This window comes from Eleutherodactylus coqui, chromosome 1 (genome assembly GCF_035609145.1).
Source record: "Eleutherodactylus coqui strain aEleCoq1 chromosome 1, aEleCoq1.hap1, whole genome shotgun sequence".
Classification (NCBI taxonomy): domain Eukaryota; kingdom Metazoa; phylum Chordata; class Amphibia; order Anura; family Eleutherodactylidae; genus Eleutherodactylus; species Eleutherodactylus coqui.
Genome location: NC_089837.1, coordinates 312,352,402 through 312,377,863, shown reverse-complemented (window position 1 = coordinate 312,377,863; position 25,462 = coordinate 312,352,402). Strand labels below are relative to the sequence as shown.

Below are 25,462 nucleotides of genomic sequence, written 5' to 3'. Positions count from 1 at the left end.
TTTCTCTAGCTTCCTGACTGTTATACTGCTGGGTCAGTTGGTCCACTGAAGCATATCATTGCTGAGATACCAGCCATGTCACCAAACACTCACCTTTAGAATCAACCACTGTTGGTCTGCCACTGCGTGCTCTTCTGTCAGATGTCTGTCCATGGTTCAATCAGTCTTGGTACATTCCTGATACTGTGCTTTGAGAAATGCTGTCAAGTACACCTCCGGGCATCAAAAACTCCAGGCATCAATTGATCCACGATCAAAGTCACTCAAATCACCACGTTTCCCCATGACTTCCAAATGCTGCCTTCTGCTGCGCAGAAGAAAGGTCAGCACTAGAGATGAGCGAGTATACTCGTTAAGGCACATTACTCGAGCGAGTAGTGCCTTAGCCGAGTATCTCCCCGCTCGTCGGGGGCCGGCGCGGGTGACAGGTGAGTAGCGGCGGGGAGCGGGGGGGAGAGAGGGAGAGAGAGATCTCCCCTCCATTCCTCCCCGCTCTCCCCTGCCGCTCCTCGCCCCCAGCCGGCCTCCGAATCTTTAGAGACGAGCGGGGAGATACTTGGCTAAGGCACTACTCGCTCTAGTAATGTGCCTTAGCGAGTATACTCGCTCATCTCTAGTCAGCACTAAGAGCAGATTGTTACAAGATTATTATATGGTAACGTGTTACTGATTACTGGCCAGCTTTTCCTAATGCAGTGGATCGTGCAGTGTAATATGTCTTAGTTATTACCAGGCAGTGTATTTAGTAATATCCCACTAATATATGACCAAAATCTTTCAATATTGTGTTTATTGGTTTTATCACTATTAGGGCAGGCTCACTTGAGCAGAATTTCATCGCATAGTACATGCGCGTAATACACGGTGAATAGAGTCAAGGAAAGTACATTGATTTTCATTGACCCACTTACACTAGCATTTTTTATTGCATATAATACACTCACAAAAAAAGCACAGCATGTTCTATTTTACCACATATTACGTGCAATAGAGCCCTATAGTTCTCCATGGGTTTTGTGCGGCATTTGTACGCAGCATCGATAAGCAACAGAGCAGGAAATAAAAAAAGAAACAAGTCAGATTGTGCATGACAACACGTGTGTGATACGCTGTCATGCGCAATGCAAAATCGCTGCTTGTTCAAACAGCGGTAAAACATTTTCCTATGTTATATTGACATATCGCAATAAGCTTCCATCTGAGCCTGGACATAACAGTGATATTTTTTGAGATGAAAGAAGAATATATTAACTGTGTTAACTACTGTTTCAGCAATACAATAAATAACTTACTAAAAACCTAAACTAACCTGTATTTTTAGTACAAAGTTGCGTGCATTTGCGTGTGCAAACATATTGCAAAATAGGAGAAAAGTGGCAGTATGTTCATCTTCATGTGCAATGACTCATAGCAGTCTGGTAATGTAGAGGTTAAATGATAAAGCATCCTTAAAAGTGTTCCAACGCTAGTCATCTACAATGGGCGGGATATTGTGGATAGAGGGGGCTGCTGCTTACATAGAAAAGCTTCCTGAAGTTGACAGGACAACGTGGTTTGCTATACAAGGCACTCGCTGCTATCTCACTGAGCAGACACTAAGCAGGGTCCTTCATCTACTACTCACTGATCACAGAGAACACTGCAGAATGCTGGGGAGGGACCTGATTCTGCTCTTCCTTCTGAGCTGGCCTTTTCTAATCCTTATAGTAATGGCCACTCACCTGAACATACCTGAAAAACGTCACCACAAGGTGCAGCATGGACAATGCAGCTACACTTTTCTCCTCCCTGAGATTGACAACTGCCATTCACCCCCTTCTGACTACCAGGTGTCCAACTCCTTACAGAGGGATGCACCGGCCCAGGTTGACCACCACTGGCCTATCAGTAGAATACAGGAACTTGAGAATATCATGGAGAACAACACACAGTGGCTACTAAAGGTAAGACCTGAATTCATACACTGCAACTCAATAATATAATAATAGTAGATGAATTAAACTATTAGTAATCTAAAGAACTTGACTATACTATATAACTTCAAGACTGAGTCTGTACATACATTTTCATATGGTAATAAACTTCTAAGTGGCAAGTAAGATCATATCCATTGGACTGGGAAATAACATGACCTTCTAAAAAAATTCAGAACCAGTCATTGTTGGTGCCCTACTCTGGTTGTGAAGGTTTTGTAGCAGTTTTTTCATAGTCATTTTCTGGTGGATCTGAAAATCTGCATTTTGAAGAACAACAGTGTTTTTCTCTTCTTCAATAGGAACACTGGGGGAAATTTATCATGTGCAGGCTTTTTATAGTCAGTATTGCTGGAGGCTACGTTGAAGTCATTTGCAACAAATTTATCAAAGGTTTCATGGTGATGATAAATTAGTTGCATCTTTAAATATGTCTAGAGATGTGGAGCAATTTTTTACGCCACAAAGTTACTAAATTGAAGTTGCGACAAATTTTGAGACTTATTAAAAAGTTACTTTTCCTAAAGCTGTCTGAAAACATTACTCCATTCAAATACAGCCCCTTTTCTATACATTTTGGAAAAGTGGAGTGAGAAACATGTAACAGCCAAAAGTTGAAAAACTTTTGAGCAAAACCCTACTTGCACAAAAGTGTGAAACTTTTTTGAGGACAGAAAACTACCACACAGTCCTGATAAATTCCCCCCACTGTGAAAAATGGCAGCTTCAATTAATCATCTTTAATAATGCATTATGTGGATGCGAGTCTGATTTATTGTCAGTCTCTGTGTGTAAACCAAACTTAATTCTTGAACAATGAGATCATAAAGAGTTGTAGTTAGTAACAAATAAATTTAATTCACCTCCATGTTATTATGTATGTCCTAAAATTTCACCTCCCTGGAATGACTTCTTGAACAACACAACAGAATAAGGCCACTCTCACACAGGTTTTGCTTTACATTTGAAACGCCTGCCAAAAACTCTGTACTGGTCCCGCCCCCTCCCTGCCCCTTGTCCTCAGCCAGCAATGGAAAGGGGCAGCAGCTTGGCTCCGCCCCCCCCTCCCATTGCAAACAGCCGGAGTGGAGGAGAGAGGCAGCGAGCTAGCGAAGGGGAGGGAAAAGAGGAGGACTGCTCAGATGGTAGCGTATATCGGACAGCCATGAAAATAGTGGCCGATATACGCTCGTCTAAATAAGCCCTTACGCTGTATGTTCTATTTTCATGCTTTCAGCGCATTTTTAATGTACTGCACTACCCATCGCAATGATGCGGTGCATTAAAAACTCAAATGTGTTTAAAAAGGTCTTTTACGATCGTGTGGGCAAACTAAGCACGGGGCCCACACGATCGTGACCAAAGGAGGACTGGGTACGCACACAGGTTGCACACAGTATTCACACGGGTTTCAAGCAACTGACCCTGTGCTACAAGGGGGATGACAGTGACCTACCTAAGCGGGGACATTGCCCTAATGAGGGCAGCCCAGCGGTCTTCGGATTTGGGCCAGAGCTGATCCTTGGAGCCACGTAACAGTACAGGACGCATTCACATGCCACATGACAGGGACTGAACAACAGGACACACAAAGCCAGAATACACAGCATACATCAGCCACAATGCAAAGACTAGTAACAGATAAGCTGAATATAAATGTGAGGTGTTAGTTCGTACATTGGCCAAGGAACTTAAGCTGCAAGCCCTGGCAAGGCCCCTCGTATCTTGCAGTCCCTACACTAGCAAGACACATCTACTAGAAGGCCCTAGGGGCCAACCTACCGCAGACATAGCAAACAAACTCAGCAAACCAAACTGACACAAAATAAACGTACAAACGGACATGAACAGCAAGGCACAGATCACACAGCAAGCTGCAACAAAACACAGATAGCAGATCACACAGCAAACCTCAACAGACAAGGATTCATAACTGCTCACCCTAGAGGCTATACAGAGACTGATCAGGAGCTGGGTTTATACGTGAGCACAGACCCAGGAGATTGGCTAGCAGGAAGTACAACACCCAGCCAGCTCAATCAATTAACCCTGTGAGGGCTGTGCTGCTAGGAAACTTAGAACTACAGATCCCAGCAGCACACGTAACAAGGTCATTCTAAAATGCTGTAAAATGCCTGTGTAAGAGTGGCCTTAGTTTTCACTATGGTTTAAAAACACTCATAATATATTTCATATGCATATTGCACTTTCATAAAAGTGCAACATTATTTCATTGTGTATTTAATTTTAAAATAAACCACTTATTTTATATATTCGCTTTTATTTCCTCTTCCTTCCTTACAGCTGAACATTGTATGATACTAGAATATGATATATAAATGTCTACACATATTGTACATCTGCTTATAGCATAAACACATATTCTGCAGTGCTTTTTAGTCTGGTGTTGTGCTAATGGAATGCATTTGTGATACTTATGAATGACCATTTCTAGCCGTATGAACATACTTAAAGTGCAACTGCGATTAGATGACAGGACACAGATAGAAACTGAGAGCATTCTTGGTAATGTTGGTTGGTGGAGAACAAGTTACAGACAGCGGTCTCCTGCTGCTGCACTGCCCAGCCAACCAATTAGGAAGGGAGGCTGGAAAAAGTCAGAGCAGCGGAAGCTCATTTAATTTTTTTATGGGCATTGTGCATATGCCTTGATTCTCTATCTAATGGGCTCTAAGTTATACCCAATTTAGACACAACGATTATATCGCTCAAAATTCGCTCAAAAGCCGTCTTTTGAGCAATAATCATTGTGTCTAAATGTTGTACTGGTGACTTCCAGTTTAAGGGAGAGTTGGAAGAGATAGCCATCTTGTGTATGACCAGCTTAATACATCCGCATACAAGTTACCGAAAATGGAATGCAAAATATGCAGTAACAGCTTCTGGGATCAACACCTTAATTGTAAGAATGAAAATCACAGGTAAAAGCTACAAGCAGAAAGCTTTTGAAATTTTTTCCAAGACTTCTTTTTAGACTTTTTAGTCTCTGGGTGTAAGCTTTCTAAACATGACTAATTTCCCGGACTATGTGAAAATCTGTTTGTAGCCCCTTAAGCCGCTTTCACACGGCCGCGAAAATCGTGCGAGATTTGTGCGTTGCGAGACACACAAATTGCACACGAATATGAACCCCATTCTTTTGAATAGGGTCATACACATGAGCGTTTTTTTTTCCCCCCGGATTTCACGAAAATATCGCAGCATGTCCTATCTTTGGACGTTCCCTTGGAACACCTCTCATCGCCCATTGCTTTTAATGGGGCTGGCACAGAATTACACGGCGTATGAGGTGCATGCGAGTGTGATGCAATGCAAGGTTTACCCATTGAAAACAATGGTAAACGCTCTGCAATCCTACGCCGTGGCTAAAAGTATCACTACTTCCCTGATATGATGTGAGCTGGTTTTAACGCGAAACCCCTCACATTCGTAGGGATATCGCACATTGGCGAGCGTGATATGGGGCAGAGTCTCACGGCCTGATATCAGACTCACCTGTGTGAAATTAGCCTAAGGATGGCTGCACACGGCCAGATTTGCATTGGGGAATCCGGAGCGGGCATCCACCTTTGCATTCCGCAGCAAATACTGCCCATAACATGCTATGAAAAAGCGTTTTTTCCTGTTCACGAGTGGAAATCAAATGCGATTTTCCTGTTGCAGAGTAAAAATCGTAGCATGCTCTATTTTAGTGCAGATTCTGCATGGACAGCCTCCAATGAACTTAATGAAGGCCATCCAAACTGCGGAAAGGTCGCAGGCACCCACATCATCACCTAGCAACGGTGTGGGAGCAGCAGGGATTTGAGAAAAAAAATACTGTGCTGCGCATGTCCAACAGCTCGCCATGTGGATCAACAACAGTACAGAAAGAAGAAAGAATAACAGTTACGTTGGGTTATTTGCAGCCGGCCTATGGCTGTGTTTATGTTTTTTGTTGCATTTTTGAAACACAGTAAGGGCTCATGTCCACGGGCAAAATATGATTTAAGATCCGCAGCGGATCTCCCGCATGCGGATCCGCATCCCATAGGGATGCATTGACCACCCGCGGGTAGATAAATACCCGCGGATCGTCAATAAAAGGGATTTTAAAAAAAATGGAGCATGGAAAAATCTGGACCATGCTCCATTTTCGTGCGGGTCTCCCGCGGGGACGGCTCCCGCGGGCTTCTATTGAAGCCTATGGAAGCCGTCCGGATCCGCGGGAGACCTAAAATAGGAATTTAAAGTATTTACCATCCGTAGCGGACCGGGAAGGTCTCCTCTTCCTCACGGCCGCATCTTCCTTGCTTCGGCTCGGCGGATGTGCCCGGCGCATGCGCGCGGCACGTCGACGACGTGCCGCCGGCGTCAGGAATTCATCCGCCGGCCGAAAATGAAGTTCCGGCCGTGAGGAACAGCTGACCTTCCCCGCCCGCGCCGGATAGGTAAATGCTTTTAAATTGCTATTTTCGGCGCTCATGTCCGCGGGGCAGGAGGGACCCGCTGCAGATTCTCCATTGAGAATCTGCAGCGGATCTGATTTTCCCCGTGGACATGAGGCCTTAAAATTATGTCAAAAAACTGCATGCACTGTTAAAAAACGCATGTGGACTCAAACAATACATGCGGTTTTCTTTTTAAACTGCATGCAGGTTTCTGATGCTTTTTTTAGTTGTGTGTAAAGTGTGCAATCATATACAGTATATCCCCAGGTTATACCACCTGTAGATATATAATTATATACAGGAGATCTCCAGGGTATACCAGCATGGTACATATCACTATATACAGGGAGAAGTATATGCATCTCCCTGTATACAGTGATATCAGTAGAAGCTGGTGTAAGGCTGGGTTCACACAGGGCGGATTTGCCGCGGCAAATCCGCCCGCAGACGCTAATCTCGGGATTAGCCAGCCATGTGGACGAGATTTCTGAGAAATCTCGTCCGAACGGGACGGCCAATCCGCTGCGGTAAGTCAGGCTGGAACCGCGGCTGCGGCGGCTGCAACCGCGGTTTCAGAATATGCGGCATGTGTGTTTATCTTTTCTTTCCGCCGCGGCCGCGCTCTCCTCTATGGGAGCGCCGGCCGCAACGGAAAAGCGAGTGGCCGGGCTGCTTCAAAGCCACCGCAGGTTTTTACACGGCGGTTCTCCCGGCGGAAGTTTCACGGTTTTTGCCGCGGCCAAACCGCGAGATTTCCGGCGGGAATACGCCCCATGTGAACCCAGCCTAAGGATGGTTTCACATCTGTGTCAGAACCTCTGGCCAGAAATTCCGGCACAGATCCGGCACCAAATACCGGAAAAAAGGGCGGCATGTCTATTATAGTCAATTGAGTCTGTCCAGCACTGTTCTGTTCCATCCAGAGATGGTTCTCTTCAGCCGCAGGGATTCCCCTTTTATGCTCCCCGAACGGAACAGGAAAGTGGAATCCCCCAGAGCAGGTGTGAAACCACCCAAAACTGGGTATTTTCTGTATAAAATTGTACAGCTGATATAAGCAATACATTCAGTATATAGTGATATAAACCATGCTGATATAAACTGGGCCAGGTTATACCAGCGTGGTCTGATGATAGTATGCTCATATGCCATGTGACTGAGATGGGGGGATGGAAGGATTGCTGGTGTGAATCCTAAAGAGATCATTAATATTTGAATGTGTTCATTACTAACACTGACACTACAACTAAAGCCTCATTTAGACACAAACATTATCGCTCAAAATTCACTCAAAAGCCGTCTTTTGAGCGATAATCGTTGTGTTTAGCTGTACTGACATCGTGCAGTTTTCGTTAAGCCGTCGCTCATAGTTGTCTTTCAGCGTGCTGAAAGACAACGATGAGCCTTATCAGGGATTCACAGCGGGATACAGCTAATATTATTGTTTCAGCTGTATCCCGCTCCCTGATGACAGGCTGAATATGAAAAACAGAGCGATCCAGCTCTGCTCTCCGTACCCCGCTAGGATCGCTCAGCTGTATAACAGCCGGGCGTTCCATGCAGAAAACAGCTGGATGCAGAAGGCAAGTGGGAACACCGTGCTTTTCTACTGAATCCTCCGCTCGCAGCGCAAGGTGATCGCTCATCTTGAGCGATCATCTTGTTCTCTAAATGACACAACGATGATCGCTCAAAAGTCACTCAAAAGACATCTTTTGAGTGATAATCGTTGTGTCTAAATGGGCCTTAAGTGTTTTAACACACAAGCAATTGAGCAAATACACTAGCCGCTATGAAGCGTATTTGTGCATGAATCAGTCAAAAGTCTTTTTTCTTTTAGGCCTCATGTCCACAAGGAAATTATATTTATCAAATCCGCGCGTGAAAAAGAACGCAAATCCGCATCTTATAGGAAAGCATTGACCATCCGCAGGTAATTAAATAGCTGCGGATGGTATTTGAAGTGATTTGCGGATTTCACATGCGTGAAAAAAAAACGCGGCATGCTCCATTTTAGTGCGGATTATGCGTGCAGGAGCTCTATCTCAATTGATCAAAACACTCACCAGGCATACCTGCACACATAAATAAATGAAATAGATATAGTACAAGGTATTAGTTTCATATTTTGGCCAAGATACTTAAGCCCATAAGGCCACTTTGAGAGTCCTCATTGTCTTGCTCTAACGGTCCCTACTCTAACGAGACAACCACCCCAGGAAACCTGCCTGCAAGCGGGGCTAGCGTCTCAATAGGGACAGCCCCACATTGGAACCTATGGACCTAACTCGTCACACCAACACAGCATAGAATGCATACAAAACGGAACAGGACTGTTCACACCACATGTCCAGCAACCAGCACAGATACAGAACACATCCCAGCTCACACTCACAGATCAAGCAGCGTGAATGCAAACACAAGTGGAAAGGAGGAAAACCATTTCCCTCTAGCAAAGGGGCTAACATTTACATGCAGCAGACCAGTGGGATTGGCTGGCTGGAGAACATCACACCCAGCCAGCTCAACTATCCCACACCTGTGAAGGTGTGCTCCTGGAAACCCGCAGAACAACTAGTCCCAGCAGCACAGCCTAACAGTTCCTCCCTTTTAAAAAGGGGCTACTGGACCCTTAAGGCATAAAAAAAAAATTAGCAGCACCTACAACAGACACCCTGTCATTCGGGAGGGAGTAAACTATTGTACACCACTAAACAGGACTACTGTGCCTTACACAAACAGCCTCAGTCACAGAAGTCTGCAGAGAAAGTGCACAGCCCAGAAGGGAAAAAGATGGCAACCTCCCCTACTGACACAACATTGCATAGGACTTATGCATACAGGCCTAGAACTACAGGATGCATAGCAGGGGAGGGAAAACACGCAGGTACATAACATACAAGGGTCTGATGCAAAAGGCAAGGCGGATTATCATGACATGTCCACACAGGATGCACTAGTTCCAAAACAGAAATACTGCGCCAATGCATACACGGAGCACCAAGGGAAAGAGAACAAGTCTCATGAGCAGACATACACAAATTACTGATAAGCGGACAAAATACTCACCAGTTCTGCTATTCACCAGTCCTGTTCTGTCACTAGTAAGTGATACAACAGGACCATACTGTGAATAGCAGAAGGCAGTTAGACAAAGTAACAGACAGATAAAATAAACCCTAACGTTTGCCTACTAAAGGACAGAGGGGACAGGCGTCTGCCCACCAATGGATGGGCAGGACAAAGAAACAAGAATTGGGCGTCCAACAACAAACGGACTGGTGGATCAGACATAGATTGGAAAACAGACGTAAAGCAGACTTACAAAACGACACACGACTTATTCATATGGGCTTAATACAGGATTCAGAGCAGGGTAGGGAAAATAACAGAGGTATTTACCACAGAGGTCTGATACAAATGGACAGATTAATATGTCACTTCTCCTTCATACGTGAACTAGTGAACTCAGACGGGACTAGCGATCAGAGATAACAAAGACTGAACAGACACACAAGACACTCGCAAACTGCACCTAGCTCAATTTTATTGGGCTGGTTATTATGTTACGTTTGTCCTGGACTGCCAACGGGAGTTTGGGATCTCATGGTACTGGAGCAGTCAGGATGGATGAGTCAGCTAGCTATACCCGTGGCTAGACGCAGAAACAGACAAACAAACCCTAATGTCCGATTACCAACAAACGAAGAAGAACAAGATAGGTCTCGGGCGTCCGCCCACCAACGGACAGGTAGGGGAAAAAAAGGGGGGGGGGTCCAACAACCAGCAGACGGGTGGAGAAAGCATAGAATGGAATGCCGACAAAACACAAAGACTGGCTAACAGAACAACAAGCATAAATGCAAACAGAAGGGGAAATGAGGAAAACCAGCTCCCTTTAGCAAAGGGGCTGGTATTTATGTGCAGCAGACCAGTGGGGATTGGCTGGCTGGAGAACTCCTCACCCAGCCAGTTCAATTATCCCACACCTGTGAAGGTGTGCTCCTGGAAACCTGTAGAGCAACAGGTCCCAGCGGCACAACCCAACAGCCACTGGTCTGCTTGTTTCTGACCAAACTGTCATAAACAGACTCCATTAGGGTGGCATGAGGGCATGGTGTCCTGTAGTGGTACCGGTGTTCACAGCCCAGCACCATGCAGCTTGATTGACATTCACTAGAGAACACCAAAATTGGCATCCCGTTCTCTTCACACAACTTCTGTTTCCATTGACTTTTGATATGTCATTTTGTTCTCAATGAATTACACAACTTATATCAGCAAAGATTTGCAATTAGAATCTCTCCATCATCTAAATTCGTTGTGTGATTTAAGTGTTTCCTTTATTGTTTTTTAGCACTGTAGTATGTTAATGGAATGAGAAGAACAAGAGGAGAATGACAGCTCAGAACTACATAATTGCTACAAGAATCCTGACAAATTCCAAGTTCTTTACATATTTTCCCTCAAATTGAATTAGAACACTTTGAATAATTCCATGAAATACAAGCTATGAACTGAGTTTACTATATATAGATTATTGCTATAGAACTCAGATGCTCCTAATTTGAGACTGGAGTTCTCAGTGGACCTTGCTTCAACTTTTTGAGTAACATTTTGGTATTGTGTTTCAGTTGTCTGTTTTCTAAATTACTTTTTGCTGCAGAATTTGTTGGTGTCATGTAAAAACAGCTTTCTGATATATCATGTTGCCTGACAAATACTAAAGTGTGCTGATTGCGTCACATCCATAAAGGGAAAAGGACTAGTAACTTTCATAGGAATAAAATGTCTTCGGGGATTACTTCGATTCCAGAACTTGCAGTTTTTTTGAGATTCCTTAAAGGTGTTGTCCCATGAAAACAACTTATTACGTCTCCACAGGATAGGTGATAAGTGTCTGATCAGTGGGGTCTGACTGCTGGGATCCTCACTGATCCCAAGTACTGGGGTCACAAGTGTCCCCATATAAATGGAAGCTGATGTGTTCTTGAGAAAGATGTGCGGAATACTTTCTGGAACAGGTGGGATTCCTCGTCAGTGAGCATGTTTGTAGGCTTGGGAAGCTGTATGACTAGTTGGACGATGTAGATGTTGTGTGTGATAAATGAAGCAGTTGGCAAAGAGATGCTGCCCCAAAGTTGCTTTTATCTAAAGCGAATGAACAATGATAGAAATTTGCAGGGAGATAAAAGACAAAAATTCTGAGATCGGACACAACTTTAATTGTTGGAATCCAGAGTCCATAGGTAGTAAATTTAATCCTCTTCATTTAGACTTAGCAAGTAACTTCAAGATCTATAGCTTCTTCTTCGAAAAGCTGGAGGTGAACATGATTGCTCCTGCAAGGCGTACTTATCACTGCTAGGAATCTCCCTCTATAACCAGAACAGAGAGCCACTGGTATAACATTCATGTGAATGACCATCCAATATTACATTTTCCCTGCAGCCACTGCTACTTCCCTCAGCAAAATCAGCCAATCACTGGAGGTGTCAAGAACAAAGCAACCTATTTAAATAAATCAAAAAGTGGGGAAAATCCATTTTATTTTTTTTGTATTTCCATTTAAATATAAATGTATCACAAATCTATGTTCCCTGAAATGGTACCAAAAGAAACAACAAGCATAAATAAAATAAGATAATCGGCATAGAGACCAATTTTGTACGTACAGGGACCATAGAAAATGCCACTGCATCTAGGGGATTGTCGAATTTTCAGAGCTAGGGACTTTATAAAAATGGCAAAAAGGAGGGGAGATAGATGCAATGGGAAACAAGAAGAGAATTGGCTTTTGAATGCTTATAAATAATTGATACCCAGCATAGAAACCCCTCCTTGAAACTAAACCACCTAAGCAAGCATAGCAGAAGAGGCCATTCTATCAAATCAAAAACCTTAGCAAAGCCAACGCCCAGTCCGGTTTCACAGCATACCCTAACTAAACCACTGCCTTTACCCTATAGTTATTATCAGCTGCAGACCTGCCTTGGTTAAATCCGGATTGATCAGGGTATATAATAGAGGTGATAACAGAATTCAACCGAGGTGCCAGTATTTTAGTCAATATCTTATAATCATCATTTAAAAGAAAAATAGGTCTGTGAGATCCACAGTTCAGAGGGCTTCTTCCAGCTTTTAAAAGAATTACAATATTAGTATGATGAAAAGATGATGGAAACATGTCTGCTTTGTAAGCTGAGGTCAGGGTCTGTTACAACAGTGGGAACAATAAGGTATTTGTGATATAGTTCCACTGGAAGCCCATATGGTCTGGGCAAATTGCCATTAGCAAGATCATCCGTAGCTTTGGCTATATCATCCAGGGAGATAGGGGCATCCATACAGTTCTTGGATGTTTGGGACAAAGAGAGGAATTGATTGTGGTCTAAGTAGTGATCAGTCTCTCCCTAAGAAGAGATAGAAGTAAACTGATGTAACGTATTGTAAAAGTCACAGAAAAATAAAAGGATATCATGATTATTCATTAGTAAAGTATCATAAAGGCCCATTGACTTAACATAGCAGCTGCTATTTACACTGAACGATAAGCTGATCGTCCATCGTTTATGCTGCATAAACGATGGACTATGAGCTGATTACTCGATGTAAATAGCAGCTGTTCAGTATTAAACAGCCGCTATGTTAAGTCAATGAAGAGGGGCGGGGGAGCGTGAGGAGAGATATCTCCTCCAGACACCCCACTGTGAGCCAGCGATACTAACTCCTGTGCAGGTGCACGGAAGCTAGTATGTGCAGGGACGAGTGTCTGGCATTGTTTGCCCGACACTCCTCCCGTCTAAATTGGCCTTTACATGCTTTAATTTGGAAAGACTGACACTGTCTAACCGTACGAGCTAGCAATTCACCCGATCACTTTCGAAACTCAGAAAAGAATTACTTAGTAAAAAAAAAAGACATCTCGTTGTCTTCTTCCAGAGGTGTTGCATATAAAGCCTGTCGAGGTCTGTTGGCCAGGACCCCACGATGGCGCGGTGGTCTCAACACGTGGAGAGACTGTCTGTCTGACAGGTGGTTGTTTATGGTTTTGTCATTTGTTTCTTCTTTCAGTGTTACATTGGACATTTGTTCGTATTTCCTCAGTGTTTCCCCTATCACTGATTTTGTTCAGGTTAGGCAAAATGCACACGGTCGGGTCAGATTCTGCATTCGGCAACCTGCAGTGGAATCCGACCCTGTGCCTGGCCAGGGACCCCTGTGTATATGTCTGCTGTCATTTTTTCTGTATCACAGATGTGCCGACCACCACGTTGGTATGCATGTGCAGTGCAGTAAATGCTACACCGTCGCTAGGTGATGACGCGGAATCCGCGACCCTTCCGCAATGCCATTGCAGAAGGGCTACAGATCAGACGGCTTCCATTGACTTCAATGGAAGTCGGACTCGTGGAATCCGTGCTCCAATAGGACATGCTGCGTTTTTCCCTCTACAAACAGAAAATCGCTATTGATTTCCGCTTGTGGAAATAGAAAAGCGATTTTCCAGACAATGTCTATGAGTAGTATTTGCTGTGGAATCCAGAGGCAGACGCTGGCTCCAAATTCCGCAATGCAAATACGCCCCTGTGTGAATGAGCCTTAAGGCCACTCTCACACAGGCGTTTTTTTAAGTATTTAGGGCGACGTTTTAAATGCCTGCTAAAAACACTGTAATCTGTTGATTTCAATGGGGCTTCTCAGATGAGCGTTTGAGTGTGGTGTTTCTAATGCTTCGCTTTTTGAGCATTGTCTACTCTATTTTAATGTGTTTCAGTTATTTTTAATGCACCACATCACCCATTGTAGTGTTTTTAAAAACGCCTGTGTGAGAGCAACCTAAGGGCTCCTTTCCACTGGCGAGGTAATCGCACGTTCTCAGTGCGATGCGAGAGTGCGAGCTCTCACAAGAAAGTCCCACACATGTTGTTCTATGACAACCTTTCCACCAGCGATGTTTAAGGGCAAGCTGCGATGCGAAGATTAATAATCGCAGCAGGAGGATTGTTTCAGGGTTTTGCATTTTTCTGTCGCCCATACAGTGTAATGGCAAAACAGATTCTTGCTTTGCAACGCAAAAGCTTGCAATTTTTGCAGCGTTGCGATGCGATTTTAACATTGCGATTTTCTCGCAGCGATATCGCTATTGCCAGTGGAAAGGAGCCCTTAGGGTGACTACCGCTATAGTTTTTTTTTCACTGCGAAATTCGCAGCGGTTTTTTTTTCTGCAGGGGTCTATGGGACTTGTAATGTTAAAATCGCGATCGCGCAAAATCACGATTTCGCAGTAAATTGCGATTTTGCACGATCGCGATTTTAACATTACAAGTCCAATAGACCCCTGAAAAAAAAAAACAGCGAATTTCGCAATGAAAAGAAAACTGTAGTGGGTAGTCAACCTAAGGGCGCCCACCCACTGGCGTTTGCGATTTTCGTGCGTGAAAAACGCAGCGTTTTCCGTGCGTTTTTCGCGGCTTTTTCACGGCATTTTCGCGGCTTTTTCGCGCCTTTTCCGTTAATTTCCATTGACATTCATGGGTGCATTAAGAGAAAAATAAGGACACATATGCAACTGACAGTTCCTATGTTAAAAATTGCAACGGACTGAAAAAAAAACACGCAAGTGGACAGGAACACATTCAATTCTAATTGCTCTTCAGAAAAAACGCAAAACGCAAAGGAAAAAAAATCGCCAGTGGGTAGGAGCCCTAAGGGGGAAGTTCTTCCAGGTCCGCAGGTTGCCTCGGTATCATCTTCCAGACATTTGTTGGTCACATCATTACTCTCCTAACAATGGACCCAGAGAAGGTATGGGCCATTGTGGATTGGCTGCAGCCTAAAAATTTGAAGGCACTAGGTTTTGCTATTTACTACTGTAAGATTATATGGAGAATTTCAGTGATTGTGAAGCCTTTAACAGATCTGACCCGCAGTGCGGTAAAACATCACTCATGTATATGACTTCATTCAAAAGAATGAGGTTTATATTCATGCAAGATTTGTGAGTCTCGCAACACAAATCTTGCGCAAGATTTTTGGCCATGTAAAACCGGCCTTATGTTGAGCCCGCTCTAAAAGATGCCACCACTTCTCAAACGCCTACTTAATAGCCAATAGTTCCCTGTCCCAAATGTCATAATTCTGTTCAGCCGAAGCGAACTTCCGTTTGTTTGTATTCCCTCAGTGTTTCCCATCACTGATTTTGTTCTCTTGTTTTGTATGTGGATTTTATCCTGGGTTGTAATGGTGTTCAATTGCATTGCCTCGGTCATTATTTAAGTCTGCTTGTGGGTTTGGTTGTCGCTGATTATTTTCGCAGTCTTTGTGGAGAGGACATGTTCGTGGTGGTAAGAGTTATGCTGTAAAGCTAAGCGGGGCTTTTGTTTGTTCATTAGTAATTTCCTTCCTTTAGTTGCAAGAGTTAGTCGCTGAGGCATGAGAAATGAGACGTGGGGCCGCCTTTATCGAGATGATAACCTCGCTTTTAGGCAGGGCGGTTCTTCTCCTAGTAGTCAAGGTGAGGTTAACCCCTCCTCCTTTTGTTTAGATTATATGATATTTTAATCTGTTCCGCAGTTCGCTCTCAGTGTGAACACAGCCTTACGTTTGTCCTGGGCGTGGTGCGTCTTATGCTCAAAATGAACATGACGAAGCCTACCCCTATTTATCCCAGCCTCCCTATTAAAATCTGAAGGATCAGTGACATATGTAGCCTCTAAAGAAGCTATTGATGCCGCTAATTCGCTTCTCATATGAGATGTATTTTTTTAGTATGAGAAATAGTAGAATGGAGACATTTGCCTAAATATGCTTTGAAACTGTCCCACGTTATGAAAAAGTTCCCGATCAGATAGAATTTTCCAATATCTAGGACCTGAATTAGTAGTAAAAAGGAGTGATAACAATATAGCAGAGTGATCAGATGATTCTCTAGGTAAATATTCTATTCTATCAACCAAAGAAAATAGACCTGGGTTTCGTATCATATAATCAATTCTAGGAAGGGTATATCTCTGCTCGGTGGGCCAAGACAAGGAATTGGCATGAGGATGGTTTAGTCGCCATAGGTCATGCCATCCTAATTCATTCAATAACTAACAAAGTGTGCTGAGCTGAGGAGATACCGATGCATCTGAAGGGTCAATCAGGAGGTTTAAGTCACCCATACAAATCAGCTTAGCAATGTTAAGCCACAAATATTGCCACTTCTTGTAGAATTAAGAGATGATGGGGGAGGACGATAAATGGCCAATATAACAAAGGGGATGCAATTAATTTTAGCAGAAGTAAACACTCAGGGTCCATTTTAGTAGTGATTTTCTCCCATCTCACTGAATGGTTCACCAACAGTGAAACTCCTCTGGAAAGTGAGAGAGGCCACTTCTAAACTGAACTGCTGAAATGCAATACTCGCTCTTCATTTCTATCTTGCAGGTTTTTGCAACCTGTAGCCAATTCCCTATGGTACATGATTTTGACACAGTGAACAGGATGTCACTAGTACTACTGAGAATGTACTCCCCTATGTATTACAAAGCTATAACTTCTCAGGAGATACATTTGGGCAGTTTTCCTTTTTAAGGGCGCCCACCCACTGGCGATTTTTTTTCCCTGCGAAATTCGCAGCATTTTTTTCTCTGCAGGGGTCTATGGGACTTGTAATGTTAAAATCGCGATCGCGGTAAATTGCGATTTTGCGCGATCGCGATTTTAACATTACAAGTCCTATAGACCCCTGCAGAGAAAAAAATGCTGCGAATTTCGCAGGGAAAAAAAATCGCCAGTGGGTGGGCGCCCTTAGGCTGAAATCCCGGCCGAGAAATCCCAGCAGTGAAAGCAAAACCACTGAACTCCTATTGAGATCAGTGGTTTAATTTTGTCCCGTTATACGGCTGTGATTATTACAGGTGTATAAGCGGAGAAAAACACGTTCACGTGGTTCACGTGGAGGAGAACCCTTGGCACGCGTCGCCGTCGGCTGCTCACCACAATAGTGAATACCAGCAGGGGCCGTGACTTCCCTGCCAGCATTCACTCAGCAGTGCTGCTATCAGCGCTGATCCCGACACACACTGTGACGTCAGTGTGCAACCGGGATCCTCCTTCCCCCTCCCCCGACGTCTCCTACTTGATTCCATGAGAGCAGTGTGCACCTGCAATCAGCGCTGCTGGAGGGCGCGCCGGGCAGAGGAGGAGGGGCGCTTCCACGAAGAGGAGAGGGTAAGTATGTGGATCTCGGGGGGGCACCACTGTGGGATGTCACTATTACACTGGGGGCCACTGTGGGGTGGCACTATTACTACTGGGGGCCGCTGTGGTGTGGCACTATTACAACTGGGGGCCGCTGTGGGGGGTCACTATTACTACTGGGGGTCACTGTGATACTGGCGGCCGCTGTGGGGGGGGTCACTGTGATACTGGGGGCAGCTGTGGGGAGGGTAACTGAGATAATAAGGGCTGCTGTGGGAAGGGTCACTAATACCGCTAGGGGGGGGCACTATTATACTGGGGGCCGCTGTGGGATGTCACAATTTTTGCTGGGGCCACTAGGGGGGTCAGTATTATCGCTGGGGCTGCTTGGGGTGGTCACGATTATTGCTGGGGCTGCTGGGGGAGGGGGGCACTATTATTGCTGGGGTATGTTTACATGTGACGAAAATAGGCAGGGCTGTTTCAAAATAGACAGTGTGCAGATTTTGACTGCTTTTTGGATGCAGAAATGCTGCAGAATTTTCCACAGAAATTTCTGCTGAGGACATTCTGCAGTATTTCCGCATCCAAAAAGCAGTCAAAATCTGCACACTGTCTGTTTTGAAGCAGCCCTGTCCTTTTTAGAACGGCGGGGGTAAAATCATACATCGTGATAAGCCCCGCCCCCTGACATGTTGGCACTTTGCAGTAAATAAGTGGGTTTTGGGTTGCAGTTTAGGCACTTAATCTCTAAAAGGTTTGCCATCACTGGTATAGGGAAAACTGTAGGGCTGTATTCTTATGGGCAATTTTCCTGCATGTTCTCTGTCTAATTCTGAGATGGTCATAATTCGCACAGGAAAAGAACCCAATAATTTGAATAGGTTAATTTACAGGAGTGATTTCTCACTCAGACCGATAGTCCAAGTTTGAAAAATCACTGCATATTCTATTTTTGGGCAATTCTTGTTCTAGAATCGCCCATTATTTTCTATAGGAGCATAAACTTAAACTGCATCGCACTCACATGCCATGAATGTGAGTAGAATCCATTTTTAGACCATTTTGCTATTGGACCCACATGCAATATTTTTACGCGTGTGAAAATAGGATGGGAATCTGATGCAAATCGCACATTTTTATTGCAAAAATGCCCCCCCCCCCCCCCCACATATGAAAAACACAGTGAAATTGTCAGTTTGTCACTGATCTACATTGCACTGACCCATAAAAATACAGCCCAACTTTAATAAAGAAACCAGTACTTGCAGGTACTAATTGTACGTTGGTAGGATACCGATCACGATCAAGATTTTGTGGGTTGTGAAATGGAATCTACGCAAAAATAAGCTGAACTGAACACAGAATAAGAAGGTTAGCTGAGGGAGTTAGCGAGGCGGTGTATGGCATCTCAGCGGGCCTTTCTAACACACTGGCAGCTCACGTGGAATTCCATCTCCTCACAATTTGGGTTTTGGCTCCCTTCTCACATGGCCTGCATTCAGAGGTCCTCTGAAGTTACTATTTTTGGAAGGACTAATACTTTGTAGCATAACACGGTTGAGGAATTCATTGGCTAGTGATGAAGATGTGTGATTTGTAAAAATTTGACAAGATGTGTTGTTTCTTCTTTGTGACAAGAACATAAGCTCCAACCCGAGCAAATATCTTTAGGATAAGATGGTAACATGCTACTATTTATGGATATATAGTAAAAGTTGGAACAACTGTGAGAATATCTTCTATGCCTGGTGGAATGAAGACATACACTGAATTGGAAACACCCATCTGTCAGCGTGTTGTATCTTCCTTGGCCTTCAGAACCGCAGCACTTCATCGTGGCATGGATTCCACTAGGTATTGAAATCGTTCTGCGGGAATATTGTCCCATGTGACTGGATAGCTTCATGTAAATGCCGCAAATTAGATGAAAGTGGCAACATGTTCTGAATGGCTGCAAGAAGAGCTTATTGATTCATGCTGCTTGCGCTAAATTTTGCCACTTTCATCAGAATAGTGCAACAGAAATCTGAATTCAACTGACCAGATGATGTTTTTTCACTGTTCAGTGTTACAGTTTTTGTGTTCTTTTGCCTTTCTGTTTTTGTCAGCAAAGGCACTCAAACTGGCTGTCTGCTGTTACAGCCCATCAGTGCTAAGAAACAATGATTTGTGCATTCTGACATGTTAGAGCATCAGTGTTGTAATCAGCTGCAATTTACTTGACTCTACATCGTCTGTTCATCATAATGATTCTTGACATGCCCCTCTTGTTCTGACCCCTTTTGTTGGTGAGTTCTTTACGTCTACATGATCCCTTTTCCTCAGTCACACCATTCTCATTATACTCTCAACTGCATTGCATGAAAAAACCCAACAAGTTGGCATTTTTGGAAATCTTGGCTAGTCTAGCCCTGATGACTTGGGGTTCCTGCACACTGGCCAGAGCAGGGGCATAACTATAGAGGATGCAGGGGATGCAGTTGCAGCCGGGCCCAGGAACCTTGGGGGGCCCATAAGGCCTCTCTTTTCCATATAGGAAGCCCAATACTATGAATAAAGCATTATAGTTGGGGGCCCCGTTCCAGGTTTTGCATTGGGGCCCAGGAGCTTCAAGTTACACCTCTGGGCCAGAGTGATATTGGGCCGCGATTCACAGCCCAATATCACTCTCACAAATCTTCCAAAAGCTCCATGATGCAAGGTGTTTTCATGTGAAAACAGCCTTGCATCACTGCGGGGGTTCCCTTCATCCCATTGCCCTCAATGGGACAGCAGCAGCCGGCCCCATCGATACCATTGGGAGAAGATCGCGATTCCTTTATCCAGGGGTTTCACCTTGTTTTCAATGGGGTCGGCGGGATGTTGAAAACATAGTGAGAAAATTGTGATCTCCTGCCGCTGCAGTAGGGCATTGCTTCATCCCCGTTGGAAGTCCTCTCATCACTGTTGGGCGATATCGCAGAAAGATAGGACATGCTGCGATTGTTTTTTCTCGCAGCATTGCAGGACTAAAAACATTGCAAATGAGACTAAAACCATTGAAATTCATTGGTTTCATAATCATGCATTTTCACTCACTCTTGTAGCACGAGAAAATCGCCAGATTTTCTCGTCAGTGTGAAGGCGCCCTAAAAGTTGAATAGATTGCTTGATTTCCCCACTGTAATGTGGATTCAAACTAGAAATTATCCATGGAAAACTTTCTAACTCGATTTTATGGTGTACTTCTAACGGGGAAGGGGTGCTGCTGCAATCCCCTATACACAGCAGTGGCCAGCTGCTGAAACGACTTGGGCATAAATAGAAGAAGGAGCTGCATCACAGCACCTGAGGAGAGAGACCAGAGTGTGTGCAGGGGCCTGCAGCAGACAGTCACAGAGTACGTGGATGGAGAAGTAGTCTCCCCTTGCGCAGGGGACTCAGAAACAGATGATGCCATGAAGTGTGCACGCTCTAGGGATGATGACAGAATAATATGGACTGTAGTTATGTGCGGATTGGGACACCGGTTTAGAAGAGAGTTTTACGTTTACCGTTAGTGGGTGATGTGATGTAGAAAACAACTGAAATGGGTAATGCAGTGAGGTCATGTGTAGATGTAATATACTGTGACGGGCGACAGGGCACTTTGTGGCAGGGACACTGCAGTAATGTGAGTATCAGTTAGACAAAAGTGCACTGGAGATGACGTTTTGCAGCTACTCAATGTCATGCATATAATAAAAAGTTACCACGTAACCGAGGATCTGGAAATCCCTGCACCCCGACACGCACATTTCACGTTCAGGGGGACAAAGCTAAGGGCGAAATGTTCATGTCGGGGTGCAGGGATTTCCAGATCCTTGGTTACGTGGTAACTTTTTATTATATGCATGACATTGAGATTGGTTGCGCCTATTGTAGGTTTGCATAAACATGATTTTCTTTGGGAACTTTTTATATATGTGACCTGAGGGGATACATTTCCCTTTTATTGATGCTGCATTTCCTTTATGTTCTGTTTTTCAATGCTTCTATATTTGTAATTCTCAATAAACAATTTTTTTATGATAAGTTTCTGCAGTCCTGTCTTGGACATTTATTTTTGGGTTTGTTATATCGGTTTATGTATGGGACTGACATTTTTGGTGGCACTATTATTTGTCTTACTATTAGATTATCAAAAGCTACTGTACATGTAAAACATGCAAATTATGCTATGGATTTGCCCATGGTGGATTTTTCTTCCTTGTGTGAAAGCACCCCTAGGGAGGGCCATAATATTTTTTCGTTATAGCGTACCTCTGCTCTATGTACACCTCTACAGATACTAGTTCTATTTCAAATATCAAATGATTCCTGGATCATTAGAGTAAAGAACTGTGATTCTATAACACCCATATGTACATGCATAGAAATGTTTTAACCTGCATCATTTTTGAAAATTGAGGTATTATTTGAGATCGTAGTATGTTCTGCTATTGGGTAGTAAATTTGGTAAAAAAGCTATGTACAAACCCACACAATGGGGCAGATTTACTAAGTGCTTTCATACTTGCGCTGGGGATTCCACTTTCCTTCTCTATTCAGGGAGCAGGAAAGGTGAATCCCCGCTGCCGAGTGGTTCCATCTGTGGACGGAACAGAACACCCCGTTGACTATAATGGGGTCTTCCTGATTTCCGCTCAGCTGCCCAGTTTTGGGATGGAAGCAAAAGTGCTTTTTATTCCAGAATTTTCAGCCAGATCTGCAGATGCAGACGTGAAACCAGCTAATGGTTAGACAGTGTAAACTTAAAGAAGGCAGACACAAGACACACCAAATTTATCATAGTGGTGTACATCGTGTGATAAACTTTTCACATTACATTCCTTTGCCTTCTTTATATCACCACGTTAGTGATATACACTATTTTAAACCAGGTTTTTGAGCCATATATACAGTAGGCACCAATCTGACACAGTTTTCGACTCCATAAAGCCACACCCCCATTTCTAGATATTTTTCTGCGTTTTGCTAGGCAATAAATGTGTTGCATTTTAAGCCACAATTCTGGCACACAAATATTAGTAAATGTCCCCCATTGTGTTAATGGAGAACATGTTTTATTTGGCATAGCTTGATTTTAAAAAGTTCATATTTTTTGGCCACATGGGCAGAGACTTGGCTAATCTTTCACTGAGGTATTATTTTGGATGAAAAATGTTAGTGTTTACTTCCAATTTTAAGAAATGTATTTGTTCAATTCTATTTATATCAACTCTTATTTTTGACATTATCTTTAACTGAAGATTTCATTGTTTGTTTTGTGCTCGAAGAACATTAATAAAAGATGCTGGGGTTTCCGTTAGAAATGCCTCTAAAATATTCTGTCTTGAAGTTGGAAAACTTCAATTCTTCTTAACAAATATTCATAATAAAATGGGAATACAGATCTGTTAATATAGGCATTAAGATCCACTGTTGGGGCTCTTGACGGCAACAGTAGTGCAGTATGCAGTGCTAATCTTGTAATTAAAATGAACAAAACCATGATGTACCCCATTATAAGCCAATATAGTTATTTGGTCATTGTTTGGATATATTACATTTTGTTTGTACTAATCAGCATTCATGATACCTTTAGTCAGAAGCAAATTACCAAATTCCAGAGGTTCTTGTACTGACCCTCCCTTATGCCTGACTGATAGCCAGACTTGGTGCAGATACTATTTGATTGCTTTAGTAATGTACAGACTGCCTTATTTTACATCTAAATATCTCAAAGTACAGTGGCCAAGGTCAGACCTTTGGCCTGGAGAGACAGCGGGGATGCAGGATGCTACGTGGTCACGATGGCGTTACTGTCTCCTTCCAATACCTCCAAGCACACGGCCCAACCCGGCTACACACAGGCGAATACAATTAGCAACCGTTCAAGGGAAATCTTGGTACTAATCTGTTCACGTGATGCCAGTGCCTCTTCTGAGTGATAAATTACCCAAGACAAATAAATGAGCCACAGTCAAAGATCTAGTTTTAAACCGGAGGCACATGGTTTTCTTTTACTCACAATTCTCCAACTTTGATTCTCCAAGAACAACATAGGACAGACAATCTTAGGGACAACACTTGGGTAATTAAGAATCACTGTTCTTCTGTAGTACAATCATCATCAGTCTCAGTTATCTGATGGTAAAACTCTTGAAAAAAGACTCCAACACGAAGGGAAAACACTTATTCCTCATTCACCTCTTGCTACTTCCCTGAACTTGCTTCTCTAGCGGCATTCTTGCAGTTCAGTTGCTTACATGAAACTTGAGCTCCAACCTGCAATAGCGGAGTCAGTTCCATCTCTCCAACATATAGTTAAGCAGGGGAGTATGTGATACCATCCGCCAACTCCTCAGTACAGGCTACAGTGCCTGAGCTTCATTCCCCAGAGGGGATACTTCCCATGGCAATTGGGAGCAGGCCTGGGGCTTGGCAGCAGAGACACCTGCTCACACGTCCTCCTCCACCGACTGCATCTCCAAAACACTATTAGCTTTGCCCCAACCTCTAGCTTTGCTCTATTTTCCACAAGCAGATTACACAATTCCAACCCGCTAATGTGAGTGGAAGTACATAATCCAATGCATCTGATTGAACAACGTATTACTGCAGATCAAATTATTGCAGAATCCACAATTGAAATCCGTTCGTGTGTGACCGGCCTATAGGTCAAACAAATCACCAAACATATTGCCACACCAAAGTTGGAGATACACATAAGACAACACATTCCACCTAAAATCTTATGTGTGTTGAGGCAGTTCAACTATCCTCAGTCATGTGTCATCAGTGGAAAACATTTTTTGGCAATTTGTTTTCAACATGCCATTCATTTCTTTTCCTCTGTGGATAAATACTGATTTCTGGGGTGTCTGGCAGTACTTATCTTTCCTTTACCTTACGAAGAACAGGCATGCTTGTGTTATCTAAGTTGCATGTTTATGGGGCACGGTTATTATACACTTATGAGTATTAGGCCGGCTGCACACGTCCGTGACGGGCTCCGCCGCGAAATTCCGCGGCGGAGCCCGTCATGGCGCCCCCCAGGAGACCCCATACTTACCTGGCGTTCTCGCTCCCGCATGACGCTTCCCCGCCCACCTCCGCCGCATCATGTGACACGCCCACCGCGTCACATGACGCGGCGGCAGTTGGCGGGGAAGCGTTTTCACGCTATCTTCCACTGTGCTACAGCGGAAGATAGCGTGAACGGACGGCTTCCATTGACTGCAATGGAAGCCATCCGCGCGTACACCCGTGGCAAATAGAGCATGCCGCGGGTGAGGACAGGTGAATTCACGGTGCGGAATTCCGCGGTGGAATTCCGCACTGTGAGCACTGAGCTATTAGGTTCAATGGAACCTAATAGCTGCGGGCAATGCAGCGGATTTCCGCCGCGAATTACGCAGCGGAAATCCGTTCGTGGGAAGGAGGCCTTAAGCGTCTTTCACACGGACTACAAAATCATCGCTACAGAACACAAGTATGTGAAGCCCAGGGTTTCCAATGGGTTCTTCCCCATGAGAGATGTTCTGTAGTCTAAAAGAACCCATTGGAAACCATGGGCTTCATATACATGGGTTTTGTAGAGATGATTTTGTAGCGTGATTTTGTAGTCCGTGTGAAAGAGGCCTAAGTCTTATGGCCCATTTACACGTAACGATTATCGCTCAAAATGCGTTCAAACAAACAAATTTGAGCAATAATCCTGCAGAGTAAATGCAAAAAAGAAAATCGCTCACTATTCGTCTGCAAGTAGTTAAAAAATACTGCTGGATCGCTGGCTTCTCGTTCCGTGTAAATGCCCCCCGCTCCGGGCTTAACACAGAAGGT

The 25,462-nt window shown here is 43.9% G+C and overlaps 1 protein-coding gene across 3 annotated transcripts in view; it reads left to right on the top strand.

The window, feature by feature from the left end:
- Nucleotides 1-1,617: 1,617 nt before the first annotated feature.
- LOC136612015 (angiopoietin-2-like) overlaps nucleotides 1,618-25,462 on the top strand; it is a 92,760-nt gene continuing 68,915 nt past the window's right edge. For all 3 annotated transcript variants that reach the window (XM_066592073.1, XM_066592057.1, XM_066592063.1), the window contains exon 1: nucleotides 1,618-1,943. In XM_066592073.1, the coding sequence (XP_066448170.1) occupies nucleotides 1,647-1,943 (297 nt within the window). In that variant the 5' untranslated portion in view covers nucleotides 1,618-1,646. The remainder of the gene's footprint in view (nucleotides 1,944-25,462) is intronic.